Source organism: Podarcis raffonei, chromosome 5 (assembly GCF_027172205.1).
Source record: "Podarcis raffonei isolate rPodRaf1 chromosome 5, rPodRaf1.pri, whole genome shotgun sequence".
Lineage (NCBI taxonomy): Eukaryota > Metazoa > Chordata > Lepidosauria > Squamata > Lacertidae > Podarcis > Podarcis raffonei.
In genome coordinates this window covers 47,665,244-47,678,558 of record NC_070606.1, presented here as the reverse complement: position 1 = coordinate 47,678,558, position 13,315 = coordinate 47,665,244, and the positions used below count along the sequence as shown (strand labels likewise).

Here is a 13,315-nt window from a genome sequence, read left to right as displayed (position 1 = left end):
CCTGCACTGCCTTATCTGGGGGCGGCGGCGGCGGGGGGGGATAATGGGAGGAATTATCTAAATAATTTTAAAAAAATATATCCCACTTGATATCCCCTTTACATTATGAGTACCAGGGGAGGTTTCAGACCACTGGTGTCATGACAGCAAGGTCAGTTGCAAACAGCTCTTGCCAGCCTCAGAAGTAAAGTAACCATGACAGAAAACCTCAACCATGCCTATGAGAGTTTTACCAAAATTTTCTCTCCCCTTTGAGAGTTTTTGAATGTAACTTATTTGCTCATTCATTGATGGAGAAGGGTACAATAATGCAGGAGAAATTTTTGACACAAAGCCACATATTAAACCATAGTGGGAAAACATTCCACTTAGATATTAACATAGGAGCATTTCTTTTGCTGCCCCTTTGGGTGTGAGCACCAGGATTGGGTTTCTGTGCAGATAATTCATATCTGTCATGATAAATAAATAGGTCCCAGATGCAATGCCCCCTCCCACTAGCCTGAAACCTACAATTTTACCCAGCTGTCAAATGCACATAGGAAAGCAAAGTGTACTTCACACTTAGATGACACTGTGAATTCACCATGAGTGCGCATGAGGTCCCACTGCTCCAATATGTTCAGCCCATAAACTGAATGTTCTGCAGAGACTCTAAGAGGTGAATTAAAGGAAGTATCCCAGAAAATATGACTTTTCTCATCACTGCAGCACTCTGATAAGCAAATCCACACAGGGTGAAATTCAACTCTTTCCTGCAGTTCTTTGGTGGGGGGGGGGTCTTCTGAGGATGTGGCAAGGAAATCCTACTTTTTAAAGGCTCACAATTTCCCCCTTATTACATTAATTGCACACATAGAAAGGGGCAGTGAGCCCATGCTGACTTCATCTCCCAAATCACTTGGCTTCCCAGACCTGTTCCACAGTCCACACATGGACTGTGAACACACGATAAGGGGGAGCCTACATGTGAAGACCCCTGTGGGAGCTGGAACCCTGAGCATGCAGGATTCCAGCTCCTGTGGACGTCTGCATGCACAGACGTGCCCTTCTCAGATGCCCAACCTCAACCTGGGAACACCCTTGGAATACCCCCATTTTGCTGTGACTGATGGTAGAGTACGAATGGCAGAGCAGAATGGGTGATGGTGGAGATTTCTGCACCTGCAACAGAGACACCTTGCTCTACCTGCAGCCCTTCCTTCCCATGCATTGAAACGGACATCCTCTCTATCCCATGACCCCTGGATGCCCATTGAAAGAAAACAGCCATTGAATCCAACCCAAATCAGTCTTGCATATAACTTCTCTCAATGCTATGCAATATTTAAACATGTAATGGTTTAGATCCTAAGCTTTTTCTTTGTGAATGGAAGGAGAGAGTCCTACTGATGGAAGGACACATTCTATGTATGTTTACAGGGGTAGAGTAATGCACTTGTCCCTGCTTACCCAGATGATGTGTTTACCTGAAAAGAGCTCATCAGGCCAAGCAACATGAACAGAATTGTGGTTTCTCTTATAATAGGAGGTTTCGTAATGACACACTGCTAGGGATCGATTTCCATTGGTTTCAAGTCCATGTTAATTTGGCGGAGAATAAAACATTTGGATCAACCAATGAAGGGTAAAATTCTCATCTGCAATCTTTCACACTATTCATAAATCTGATAAGTGTATCCAGTACAAGTACTGGCATCGTCTAATGCAACTTCAGCAACACCTTTAAGTTCTGCTAGTTTAATTTGTATGAGGATAACCAGCAGGAAAGACTGAATCTAAATAAAGTATAAAAGGGGGACTTTGGTATTGTTAAATGTGCTGTAATTAATGCATAGTGGTAAACCACTTAGCGCATAGAATTCCCCCTTCCCCCTCCCCAATCTGCTTTGGTAAGTGAGTCTGCTAATCTAGCTCTACCAAATTGCTATTAGCATGCGGCCAGACAGGTCATGAACTTGTAATTCTACATTCAGGAAAATGCTCCCACTAATGTGCTCCTAATGTGCTTGGAGCTGTTGGATCTTATATGATGTAGGTGTGTGCAATTAGCAGCATAAATGTAGCGTGGGCCATCCATATATATATATATATATAGAGAGAGAGAGAGAGAGAGAGAGAGAGAGTGTCTTGTATGCATCCCAGCTTGAAACACATTTATTTGGAAGTAAGCCCCACTGATTAGGATCAGAGACTTAGAAAGATTTGCAGTTAACAACATGAACTCTATTAGGACTTGTCACTTGCTTTATGTCTACTGGAGACTTCTTCTTATATCCCTATTGTTGGGCTTTTCACCCACAGCTTTTTCTTTGAAGCTGTGAAGCACAGGGAACGATGCACTCTTGCAAATATTATTTGAAAGGCTATTATGCTATCGAAAACCATACTGTCTCCCCACACTTGTTTAATTTGTGATACATGAACCCTCAGAAAGAAAGGAATCATAGAGTTGGAAGGGACCCCAAGGGAAGGGAAGGGCCAACTCTTTTCTAGGTACTGTATAAAACTTCTAATGCATGGTCCTCTTTGCTAGGGGCTAGAAACATAGCGACATCTTGTTTGTTGATCGCCACTTGTGCAATATAAACAAGGAAAGTACCCATCAGTGTCACATTGGCATAGGTGGAGTGAAAGAGATAGAAAACAGTCCCTGTGGCTTTGCTTCTTCCTTAGTAGAACTACAGTTGAGGTTTGGTATGGGACGCGGGTGGCGCTGTGGGTAAAACCTCAGCGCCTAGGACTTGCCGATCGCATGGTCGGCGGTTCGAATCCCCGCGGCGGGGTGAGCTCCTGTTGTTCGGTCCCAGCTCCTGCCCACCTAGCAGTTTGAAAGCACCTCTAAGTGCAAGTAGATAAATAGGTACTGCTTTATAGCGGGAAGGTAAACGGCGTTTCCGTGTGCTGCGCTGGTGCAGGCTCGCCAGAGCAGCTTCATTACGCTGGCCACGTGACCCGGAAGTGTCTCCGGACAGCACTGGCCCCCGGCCTCTTAAGCGAGATGGGCACGCAACCCCAGAGTCGGACACGACTGGCCCGTACGGGCAGGGGTACCTTTACCTTTACCTTACCACCAAATCTGATGCAGCTGGGCCAGTCCTGAGCAAATGCCCCAACATAGTGATGGGCTGGACACAAGCCAACAAGCTGAAGCTGAATCCTGACAAGATGGAGGTCTGTGGGTTGGAGGCTTCTGGACCTAGGACATAGCAGCTTTTTTTTTTGTTCTGGATAGGGCTGCCCTCCTCCTTAAGGAACAGTTGCATAGTCTGGAGGCGCTTTTTCAACCACCAGTGTCACTGGAAGCTCACTGGAAAACCTCTTTTGGTTAGTACACTGGCTGTGGCTGGTTTTGGGCAGAGACAGATTGTGCTGGTAACCTCAGGACTGAACTACTGTAATGCAATTTGTTGGAGCTGCCCTTATGGTTGGTCCAGAAGCTGAAGTTTGTGTAAAACCCAGCAGTTTGACTGATAACAGGGGCAGCCTGCCATGACCATGTAACACGCCTGCTGAAAGAGTAGCACTGGCTGCCAATTTGCTACCAGGCCACGTTTAAGATTTTGTTGTTGGTTTATAAAGCCATAAACCATTTGGGACCAGGTTATCTGAAGAAACACCTTTGCTCATGTAGACCTGCTCAGCTATTATGATCTTAGGATGAGGCCTTTCTGTTTGTGCGATAGCCTGCCAAAACAGGTTTGGTGACAAACAGGTGGGGGGAGGAGCACACTTTTCTATGGAAGTTTCCAGTCTGTGGAGCCACTTTCCCCTTGATATATGTAGGCACTAACTCTTTTCAGTGTTCAGTACTGTCAGGGACAAGCAGGGGTCTAAGAGTGGGCAGGAGAGGCAGGGGGCAGGAGGATGGTCCATCAAAGGGGGCCAGTGATTTGTGTGGTTCTGTGCCACCCATGAGACAGGGAGAAGAGGAAGAGTCTGGGCAGTCAGAGATGCAGGAAGAGGCGGGGGGGAGAGCTGCAGGAAAGCATGGAGGTGGAAGAGACAGTCCCAGAGAGAGTCAGACCATTAGAATTTCTTCTCCCTCCCCCACTGCCTCCAAGGACAAGTGGAGGGGCTTAAAGTCACTGGAGCAGCTGGAGCTGCCACCCAGGAGAAGTCATTGGCTGCTTGTGCACACTATGTCAGAAGAATTGTACTGATGGAGGCATGGCCACACTGTTGCTCCAACTGATTGCGTCAGAGCACAGTTCTGAAGAATCCTAAGCATATTTCCTCCAAAGTAAGGTTGTCCAAGGTTCACTGGGTCTTACTCTATAGTAAGTTGGTTTCAGATTGTAGCCTTAATTTAGGGAAATACAGAGTCCCACTAGCAGAAGCCCGTACAAGGACATCCACTAAGCAATGGCGCTTTCCCCCCCCTCTGCACTCCCCCCCCAATGACTTGGGGTGTGTGGAAAACCCCCAGAACGGTACACAGGGGGGATGGTTCTGTCTGGCAAACTGAAATGCTTGCATTGATGGAACAGTTGTCACACTGCTACATTGAATTTCTCCCAGAAATGTTCAACAACAAGAAGATATATAGCTAGATTAACCCTGAACCTCGTAACCTTTCAAACCTGAGAGAAAAATATTGCCATTCCATACTGCAGTTTCCCTTCTGAAATTCAACCCTGTTCTGATGAGTTTTCCATGTCCTCCATTCATCTTAGGATTTATTTTATGCCTCTTATGAAGCAAAGGAAGAGAAGCAGCATGCATCTATTAAATGATTGAAAAAGATCTGTAGAAAGTTAACCCACATATCTAATGTGACAGACGGCAGGAAATGCTGTAGGAGTGTATTTCCATGTAACTATTCCCTCAGAACTATTCTTGAAGTTGATGTCTCTCGTCTCTTGCCTCGTGAAAGCAGACAGCCCAGCTTTTCAGTGCATGCGCCTGCATGGCTTTGAAACCTCTGTGGTGTGAGTCTTTCTTTTTCATGTGTGTTGCACTCCATTGCCAATTCTGAAATGAATATAAACATTTCCATTGTTGGCAGCCTAAGTAACGAAGGCCTCCATAGCAATGTTGCTGAAGAATCTCCCAGCACAAGCGCACTTGTAATACCACCAGATGTGACAGCAGTGGGGAATGTCCTGCATGAACGAGGAGCGCAAGCCACGTCTGATATGTTGGGAGAGGCCAAGGAAGAAAAAGACAAAAGCCCGCCTTTGGTGGAGCATCCTAAAGAATACGCTGCACCAAGTCTTGAAGGAAGCCATGCGGGGTTGCTTGCCCTTGTGTCATACCCAACCTCTGTGAATGACCAAGACATAAGCAGTGTTCCTGCTGTATCTCTGGACAGTTGCTCCAATACAGAGCACCCCGCTATCCCTCTTCCACTAAAGGATGAGCGAGATCCAGGTAATGCTGGTTTGGAACTGACTCCTTTGCCAGATGTTGGCTGGATTCCAGGAGCTGGAACTGCACCTGCCACCTCAACTGAATTAGACCCATTACAGCAGAGCGAACAGACAGGTGGCAAGAGAGAGGCACATGTCATCCCATTACCCAAGAGGGAAGCAGAGGGAGACGACTATAACATTCAAGAGACCAGCCAAGAGACAGGAGTTTTGGAAGTGGGTCACAAAGAGCAGGCTGTGGTAAAACCAGATAGACAGAATGCAGATGGTGCAGACAGCCTGACAATGGAAAAGGAGATCTTAATCCCAAATTATCACACAACAGGAGGTTTGCACGTTGAAAAATATGGAGCAGTTGTTGATGGTCTGAGTTCTGTTGAGTTCAGTGCCACCATTTGTGAATGTAGCAGCGATGCAGCAATAAGCAGCGGAGAGGAACCCCACCAAGTTTTTCCCAAGAGCGAGAAGGAGCAATCTGAGGCTGGTCCTGCAATGCCCAGCTTGTCATTTACTGCTTCAGATCTGCCCCTGATAAACATGATAGGAGAAAAGGATAAGAGTTCTCCATCTGAAAAGGAATGCCCCGATCAAGCCCAAAGTCAAGAAACCCAAACCCTACTTGTTACCAAAAGTGAAAATCGTGTTGTGGATTTGTTGGTTGCCTCTGAGCCTTCCAGTGGGCCCCCTTTGTGTGAGGAAAGTGAAAAGCAAAAAGAAAGCCCTGCATCTGAGAACAGAGCAGAGCCAGCCAGCAGCAATGATACCTTACTAACTGAATGTGGAGGAAACATTGCTGTGGTTGACCCAGAAAAGCTTCTGTGTTTGATGAAGGAAGATTCTGCGGTAGATAAAGGGCTGTCACTGGAGGGAAGTGCACAAGACTTCACCAGTGAGACGGAGCTTCCACAGCTCATTAAAAAAGAAAACATAGTATTTGAGGAAAACAAAGAGCTCTCTTTGGGAGAGGGTGGAAGTCAGGAGAGGCCAGTTTTAACTAGTCCGATTGCAGGTGAAGAGGCAGTCTGTTCTCAAGGGACGCTGCTCTCTTTTGATACTGACAAAAGACGAGACAACCCTGATGCTAACTGGAATGATTACTGGAGCTCTCTAGAAAATAGTTTCAGAAATGATGCCAGTGGCGACAAGTCAGAGAAGGATTTCAGTTCAGAACATAGTTTGAATGCACCCGAAGATCATTTGCCAGAACTGAGCCAGGGTTCGGAGAGAGAGAAAACAGACACATGCGACAAAGAGGATAAAAGCCTTCTGTCTGTTGAAGCACCAAGTTTACAAGGGGAAAATTGCTCACAGAGCTGTGATCTTTTAAACCCCAGTGCAGAAGACCTGCCGCTCAGCTTCCCTGCCTGTGAAATGGCAGGGGAAGTTTGTTTAGAAGAGGCACATGGTTCACTGCTGCTGCGGTCTGAGGACAATGATGTTATGCAAAATAAGCAAGCGGGATCCTGGGAGGGCATGCTTGCTAAAAGAAGTGTGTGGGAGCTGGAAAGCCTCACTACGCATGATGTAACATCTGAGGGCAATGCAACATTGGCAGATAAAACACCAGTTCCTGAAGCAGAGCTGGCAATTCTGGACATAAATGAATGGGCACCGATTGCTGAATGTGTTGCATTAGGAAAAGCAGGAAACCAGGAGGACTCTGAAAGCAAAAAAACCAGCCAGATAGGTGGCAGTGATGCTGACTGTGTACCTGTGATTGTTGCTGAGCAAAGCAGTACTGCAGATGAGAAAGAGGGGGATGAAAACAGGCATGAGGAATACAAAACAGAAATGAAAAGTCAGGCAACCGATACCGTTTTGGCACAAAAACTCGAAAGCAACTTTGCCTCCCCACAGCAAGAGCAGCAGGAACAAGTGACTGAAGCCAATGACCAAAGTATGAAAAAGGATTATTCTGGCAGCTCAGGGGTTGTGGAGACTGATTGCCAGCAGCAGACACTGGGGAACTTACACGATGGCAGCATATGGGAGCCTAATTATCCACTAAATAGCACTGAGGGTGAAGCATCTCTAGAAGCTCTTCCCAGCAAGGTTGTGGATGTGGAACAAGTGGAGGATAGTTTGATCCCATCTCCACAAGTGGACCTGAAAGACAGCACACAGTCCCTTCCCTCTTTCTGCAGCGACCAACAGCACAGTTTGAATGCAGAACTCCGAAACTTGGACTGCAACAACCTTAAAACTGTGGCAGGTCCCGAGGAACAAAAGACCAGGGAAACATCTGAGAAAGAGGATTCACTGGAGTTAAATGCACCCAGCAGCCTTCAGGGACTGTGTGAAAGTGAAATGAAAGTATTTATAGACATTCTGCACAAACCCCAAACAATAGTTTGCGGGCTGGAGATGAAAAATGATTCCACAGCTGTCACAGATGAAAACGCACCTTTGCCAAGTATTTCTGAATCCACGAGAGATATTGTGCAAGGCGGCAACTTGAAAACTCTAATAAACCCACAGGTGGAGGAAAGCTGCCTTAACAAAGAAGTAGCAAGCAAATCTAAGCAAGAACTCCCTAATTTGAATTCTTTGATTTCAGACAGTCTTCATGAAGGAGCAGATCCCAATGACATGATAAATGAGCAGTTGGGTGGTTTATGTGGGCTGACAGACAGCACAGGTAAAAACAACACAGGTGTTGCAGAATGTATCCCAGGGGTGCAGGAAACTGTCACTGCTGATGCTGAACAGCCACAGACCTTGCTAGTGGATTTTAAAATGCCAAGTGCAGAAGATGCTTCTGAGAGCAACAAGACTGATCTTGCCCTGCCGTCTAAAGTTACAGAGTTGGCAGAAAAAGGCTCAGAGGCAGAAGAAATAAAAGAGAACTTTAATTTATTAGACGGAATTACCACGAAAGATGAACTTGTAAAAAAAAGAAATGATGAACAGGACTTAACTTTCATGGCTGCTGAAAAAGCAGGAACAAAGGAATATCCTCCTATAACTCCTGAGCTCACAGAAATTGCTTCCATCAATACAGACAGTACTCAAAAGGCTGACTTTTTGCTGGCTGGCTCTCAAGTAGACTTAACAGCTCTGCCGGCATTTTCAAGTGACTGGGACACCAGAGTGAGCCAACAGCTTACGAACTGCATGCATCATGGTATTGTGAATGAATTACAAAAAGAACTTACAGATTGCCAGAAGCTGTTTGGGACCAGTCCTGATTTGCAGGTCGCAGGAGCAGCTACAGCCTTACACTTGGATGGTACTTCAGTAGACAACAGAACAACAGATTCAAAAAGGCCTAAAGCAGTACACGCAGACAATAATCTCACAGGGACAGCCCCAGGAAAAGACCCTGTGATTCCCAACCCAAGTTTATTTTCTGAAGAGCGTGCCTTAACTTTACAGGACTCTATTGGGGCCGGGCAGTCCAAAGGAAGTTTGTCACTTTTTAATTTCAAGAAGATGCAGGCCGAGATCTCAGCAATTAAAACAAAAGGAGCAGAATATGATGTCAGCTTCAAAGCCCAGCAGTTTGACAGCTCGGGAGAATCTCTCTTCAGCCTTTCAAGCTTAGAAGAGCGGCTTCTGAGCCTTTCATCTCTCAGTAAGCAAGCAGGCTGTAATGAGGGTGTTGCAACAAATATCACCTGTGTAGATGACAAGCACAATGAGATAGTAGAAAACACAGGAGAAAATGCAGGAAAGAGCGAGTGTGTTTTTGTAGAGAATTTCAGCATCCCCAAGATGGGAACAGAGACTCCCATGCAGCCTGCAGAGACCTCTGAAAAACAGCATGATTCTTCGACTTCTAGGTCCTTCGGCATTGGCTTTTTTGATTTCAGGAAGCATATCAGCAAAATATTTGAAAATACAGTTCACAGCGCTCTGACTACGGAGCTACCCCACCTTTCAGCTGAAAGCAGTGCCAGTGACAAGGACGACAGCCCAGCACCTAGAGAAATGCCAGAGTTTAAGCAAGTATTGGAAGAAGGGGATGGAAGCAATAAAAATGGAGAACCAGAGAGTGATCAGAAAACCGAAGGGTGTGTGTTGCCTTTAGAGGCTGGGTTTTCCAACCAAGCTGCTAAAGAGAAGGAAGAACCATTGGCAAGCACTCAGGAATACAGTTTGCCAGATGCCTTTTCAGAAGAGATCCCTATCAATGATTTTGGTTTCAGTGAAGAACCTTTGACAAGTTCCCCAAAGTTTGACAGCAAAGTGGAGAGCTCAAGCAGTAGAACGCTGAAGGCAGAGGAAAGTGGATGCGTTAGTGCTGTGAGCAGAGACATTGGTAGGAATCAGATGAGTCTGGAAGCAGGGAAGCAGCAACCTGCAGATTCTTGTAACCTGCCTTCTCCTTCTGACAATGACCTACCTGCAATGATTGCTGCCTCTTCAGAAGTCGTCCCTAAGAGTGATCTTGACAGAACTACCACTGCAAAGGCAGAGGAAGGTAATTTGATTAGTCTGTGCAATGCAGAACCAGGTTTATCTAAAGAGCTAATACATTATGGAAACCAATGCCACGACCCAGTGCCAAGTGAAGACCAGGTAAACCAAGAGAGTGCCACTGATCTACAGAACATGTCAGTATTGTCGTCTCTTCTAGATGACCTTTGTGCACAGAAAGAACAAATGGAACAGTCTGGGATGCTGCCTGGTGAAAATCAGAAGGAATCCAGCTGCAACTATCCTTGGGATGGGACTACAGTTGAGGACAGAGCATGTGTGGTGCAGCAGGAGGATGCCATGGACAGTACAAAATGCCTGCAGGTACCAACTGATGCTGAGGAGCAAAAGCAAGGACCAGACACAGCAGTACATGGGCTAACCGATTACTTAAAAAATGAAGTAAATCTTGATGGTGGTTCTTTAGGTGACTGCAAAGCAGAACCCAGCGTGCTTGAGGGGTGTGTGGCAGAAGCAAATGACATCATGCTGAGTACAGCAGAAACAGAAGCATGTCTTTCTGTTGACACCCCTAAAACGGGTATTACCAGCACATCAGTCACTGATATAGGTGACTCGGCTCTGCAATCCAACATATGTGATCAAGGGACCGATGCCAAAAAGCATTCAGAAGCTGTTCAAGTGATGGAGCAAAATGTGTGTACGGATGCTGCTGAAACTGCTTCTGCAAATCAATGCAGAGAAGAGAATTTAGCAGATGAGAAGCCCCTTCAGGATGTCCAGGAAGAGGGATCAACCACTCCACTCCCTGAATCTGAGCACAGCCTCCCTAGAGAATTACCTGTTGAAAGGTACCTATTTTAAATTAAAATTAACCGTAAAAGAGATTTATCTGCATGCTGAAGTTCTAGCTTGAAGGTAGATCGTTTCACTTACTGATTGCATAGAGTTAAGCTGGGTATAGTTTCTATTTTATTTGTAGTCTACTTGGAGAAAAACTGTAATATTATTCTCAGGAAATGTTAGTCTTAGTTAGGGAAAATGCACATTGTTGTTGGGAGTATTGACATAGTCTGGGACCTGTCAAAGCTGGAGTTTCAGCAACCCCCTCCACTTATTTATTAGCCCAGACATGCTGTGATTTCTTAGTTTTCAGTCCCTCCCTAATACCTAAAAATCAGGCAGCCTTGCAGTACTGAGAAGTGTAGACTTGTTTGTAAGTGCCAGCTCTTATATACATGAAAAAGTATAATCTTCAGGGGTTTTTTACTCTGCTGTTGTAAAATATCCCTGAAATACTCAAACTTGTATTCCAAGGTGCTCTAGTATTCTGAAATGCCCCATTGATGGAATGCTTTATTATCAAATAGCACATAACCAGTGTTTCATTTGACTCATCGGGATTTCAGTTGGTATATTGTATTGTTGCAGTCAAAATAGGTGTTCAGATGTGTAGGATTTTTAATCTGACATTTGCATGTCCAGGATATTTTGGTTGCCTGGTTCTCCCACAGAGGGAGCACCTGGGCCATTAAAAGCTGCAGGCCAGGGAGAAAATCAGTAGATTGACACAATGTGCTTCTCTCCATCCCCTCCTCCCAAACTTGGAGGATCAGAAGTGAGGGAGATGTTTTAGGGTTGCATCTTATTATTCATTCTTGGAGTACATTTTTTTTGGGGGGGGTAATTGATTTAAGTTAGTCACTGGTTACAGTCCTTAACTTTTATCTACATTCCTAGAGCTATATTTTAATTTTAAAAAAAATCTAATCCCACTGATAGCCAAGGTGTATATTGCACCAATGATTAACCTTTATTATTAACTTAAGTGTATTTTGTAGGTTAAAAAAATATATGTACTCCAAATTTGAGGATAAGCTTTGTATGAATAATTCTCAAGCCTATGACATGATGGCCTTCCTCTCCTCTAACAGTGTCCCTCCTTTTTCCATAACCTCAGCAATTCTCCTGAGCTCTGTCACTCTCTCCTTGCTGTACCTGAGAAGGACGCTGTAGAGCTAGCAGCCAAAGGCACCTCAGATGAGGCAAGAGAAGGCGTCAGAATAGAAAGGTACAGTGAACAGCACTAACTCTTTCAGAGGGTGGTACTGCTCTGTTTAAAGAATTGTTCTTCGCAGGTGCATGTATCAGACACTAAAATGGCATGTTGGTTTCACTGCCACTTTGTAGCGCCAGTGATGATAAATTAACAAAAGGAAATGGAGGGGTTCCTACAGCTTGCAACTGGTACTTATAATTTAAGTTTACATTTAGCAAGGTTGACTCTCTTTTTTAGTGTTAGGATTCAGCATTGGGTCATGCAGATTAATAATAAAAAGGTAAAGGTAGGGCGTGTTTTAATGCAACATTGCATTCCTTCTCCTCCCTTCCCTCTCCACCCAAGTAAGCACAGCAGCTCTTACACATCTGGAATTAAGGCACGTGTTTCCAGGCTAGATAGTGTGACTTCCAAATGAGGAGAGGGAGAAGAGCTTCTTGCACCATTGACAGCTGGCTGGCAAACAACATTTTAGTAGGGTGAACCTTTCTGCATGATGATATGCTGGTGGGAAATGTCTCACCTTTTGGGTGTCCAGAAGCCATTCCAGAGGGATGTGAGCTTTGATACCTCTTACTTAAGAATTGCCCTACCTGCAATACTGTTCATGTCGTATTAATATGGCGCATTTGGCAGATCATATAAACAGTATGAGGCAGGTTGTGTAAACAGTAGCCTTAGCTTTTGTCACATACTTGGGGTGTGTGTGGCTTTTTCCAGTTGGGCTTGTAATAAACAGCTGCTTAGTAAGCATGTATGACACACATGGAATATACTATATAGCTGCTTCAAAAACAAATTGCCCTTTGTGCTTCTACTTTTTAGAGGAGAAGCTATGACATTTCATAAGGGAAATATCTGACAGCTTTGGAGAAATTCTGAGATTTATGAGAAATGATGCATTAGGAAAAATTATGCAGGTTGAAGCTTTTGACTGCCTCAAAATGCCTAGTGCATTGTTCTTTGGCTCCTTGCTTTTCGTTGCTGTATTATATGGTAGATGTATTACATTTCCTTTCTGAATAAGGTACAGCTGGTTTGTGTATCTCATGGGTAAGCAAACGAAGGCCTGGGGGCCCAATCCAGCCCAATCACCTTCTAAATCTGGCCCGCGGATGGTCTGGGAATCAGCATATTTTTACATGAGTAGAGTGTGTACTTTTATTTAAAATGCATCTGGGTTATTTGTGGGGCCTGCCTGGTGTTTTTACATGAGTAGAATGTGTCCTTTTATTTAAAATGCATCTCTGGGTTATTTGTGGGGCATAGGAATTCGTTCATTCCCCCCCCAAAAAAAATATAGTCTGGCTCCCCACAAAGTCTGATGGACAGTGGATCGGCCCCCTGCTGAAAAAGTTTGCTGAAGCCTGGTGTATCTGCTCAAGACACTCAGAGAGAATAAAGGGCAGAGTGTGCATCCGTTTTAAAATAATGGGTGGCATACTTGGATACCTGTGGCAAACTGGGCTGTATCATGTGCAGCAGCTGCAATTCATAACTCCAT

The 13,315-nt window shown here is 44.9% G+C and overlaps 1 protein-coding gene across 9 annotated transcripts in view; it reads left to right on the top strand.

The window, feature by feature from the left end:
- The window catches only part of TACC2 (transforming acidic coiled-coil containing protein 2), a 161,921-nt gene that overhangs the window by 26,370 nt on the left and 122,236 nt on the right, over positions 1-13,315 (top strand). For 6 of the 9 annotated variants that reach the window (XM_053389000.1, XM_053389001.1, XM_053389002.1 and 3 more), the window contains 2 exons: positions 5,009-10,603; positions 11,713-11,823. The exons of 2 other annotated variants lie outside the window; for them this stretch is intronic. In XM_053389000.1, the coding sequence (XP_053244975.1) occupies positions 5,009-10,603; positions 11,713-11,823 (5,706 nt within the window). The remainder of the gene's footprint in view (positions 1-5,008; positions 10,604-11,712; positions 11,824-13,315) is intronic. One more of the 9 variants, XM_053389006.1, reaches the window with a different exon arrangement.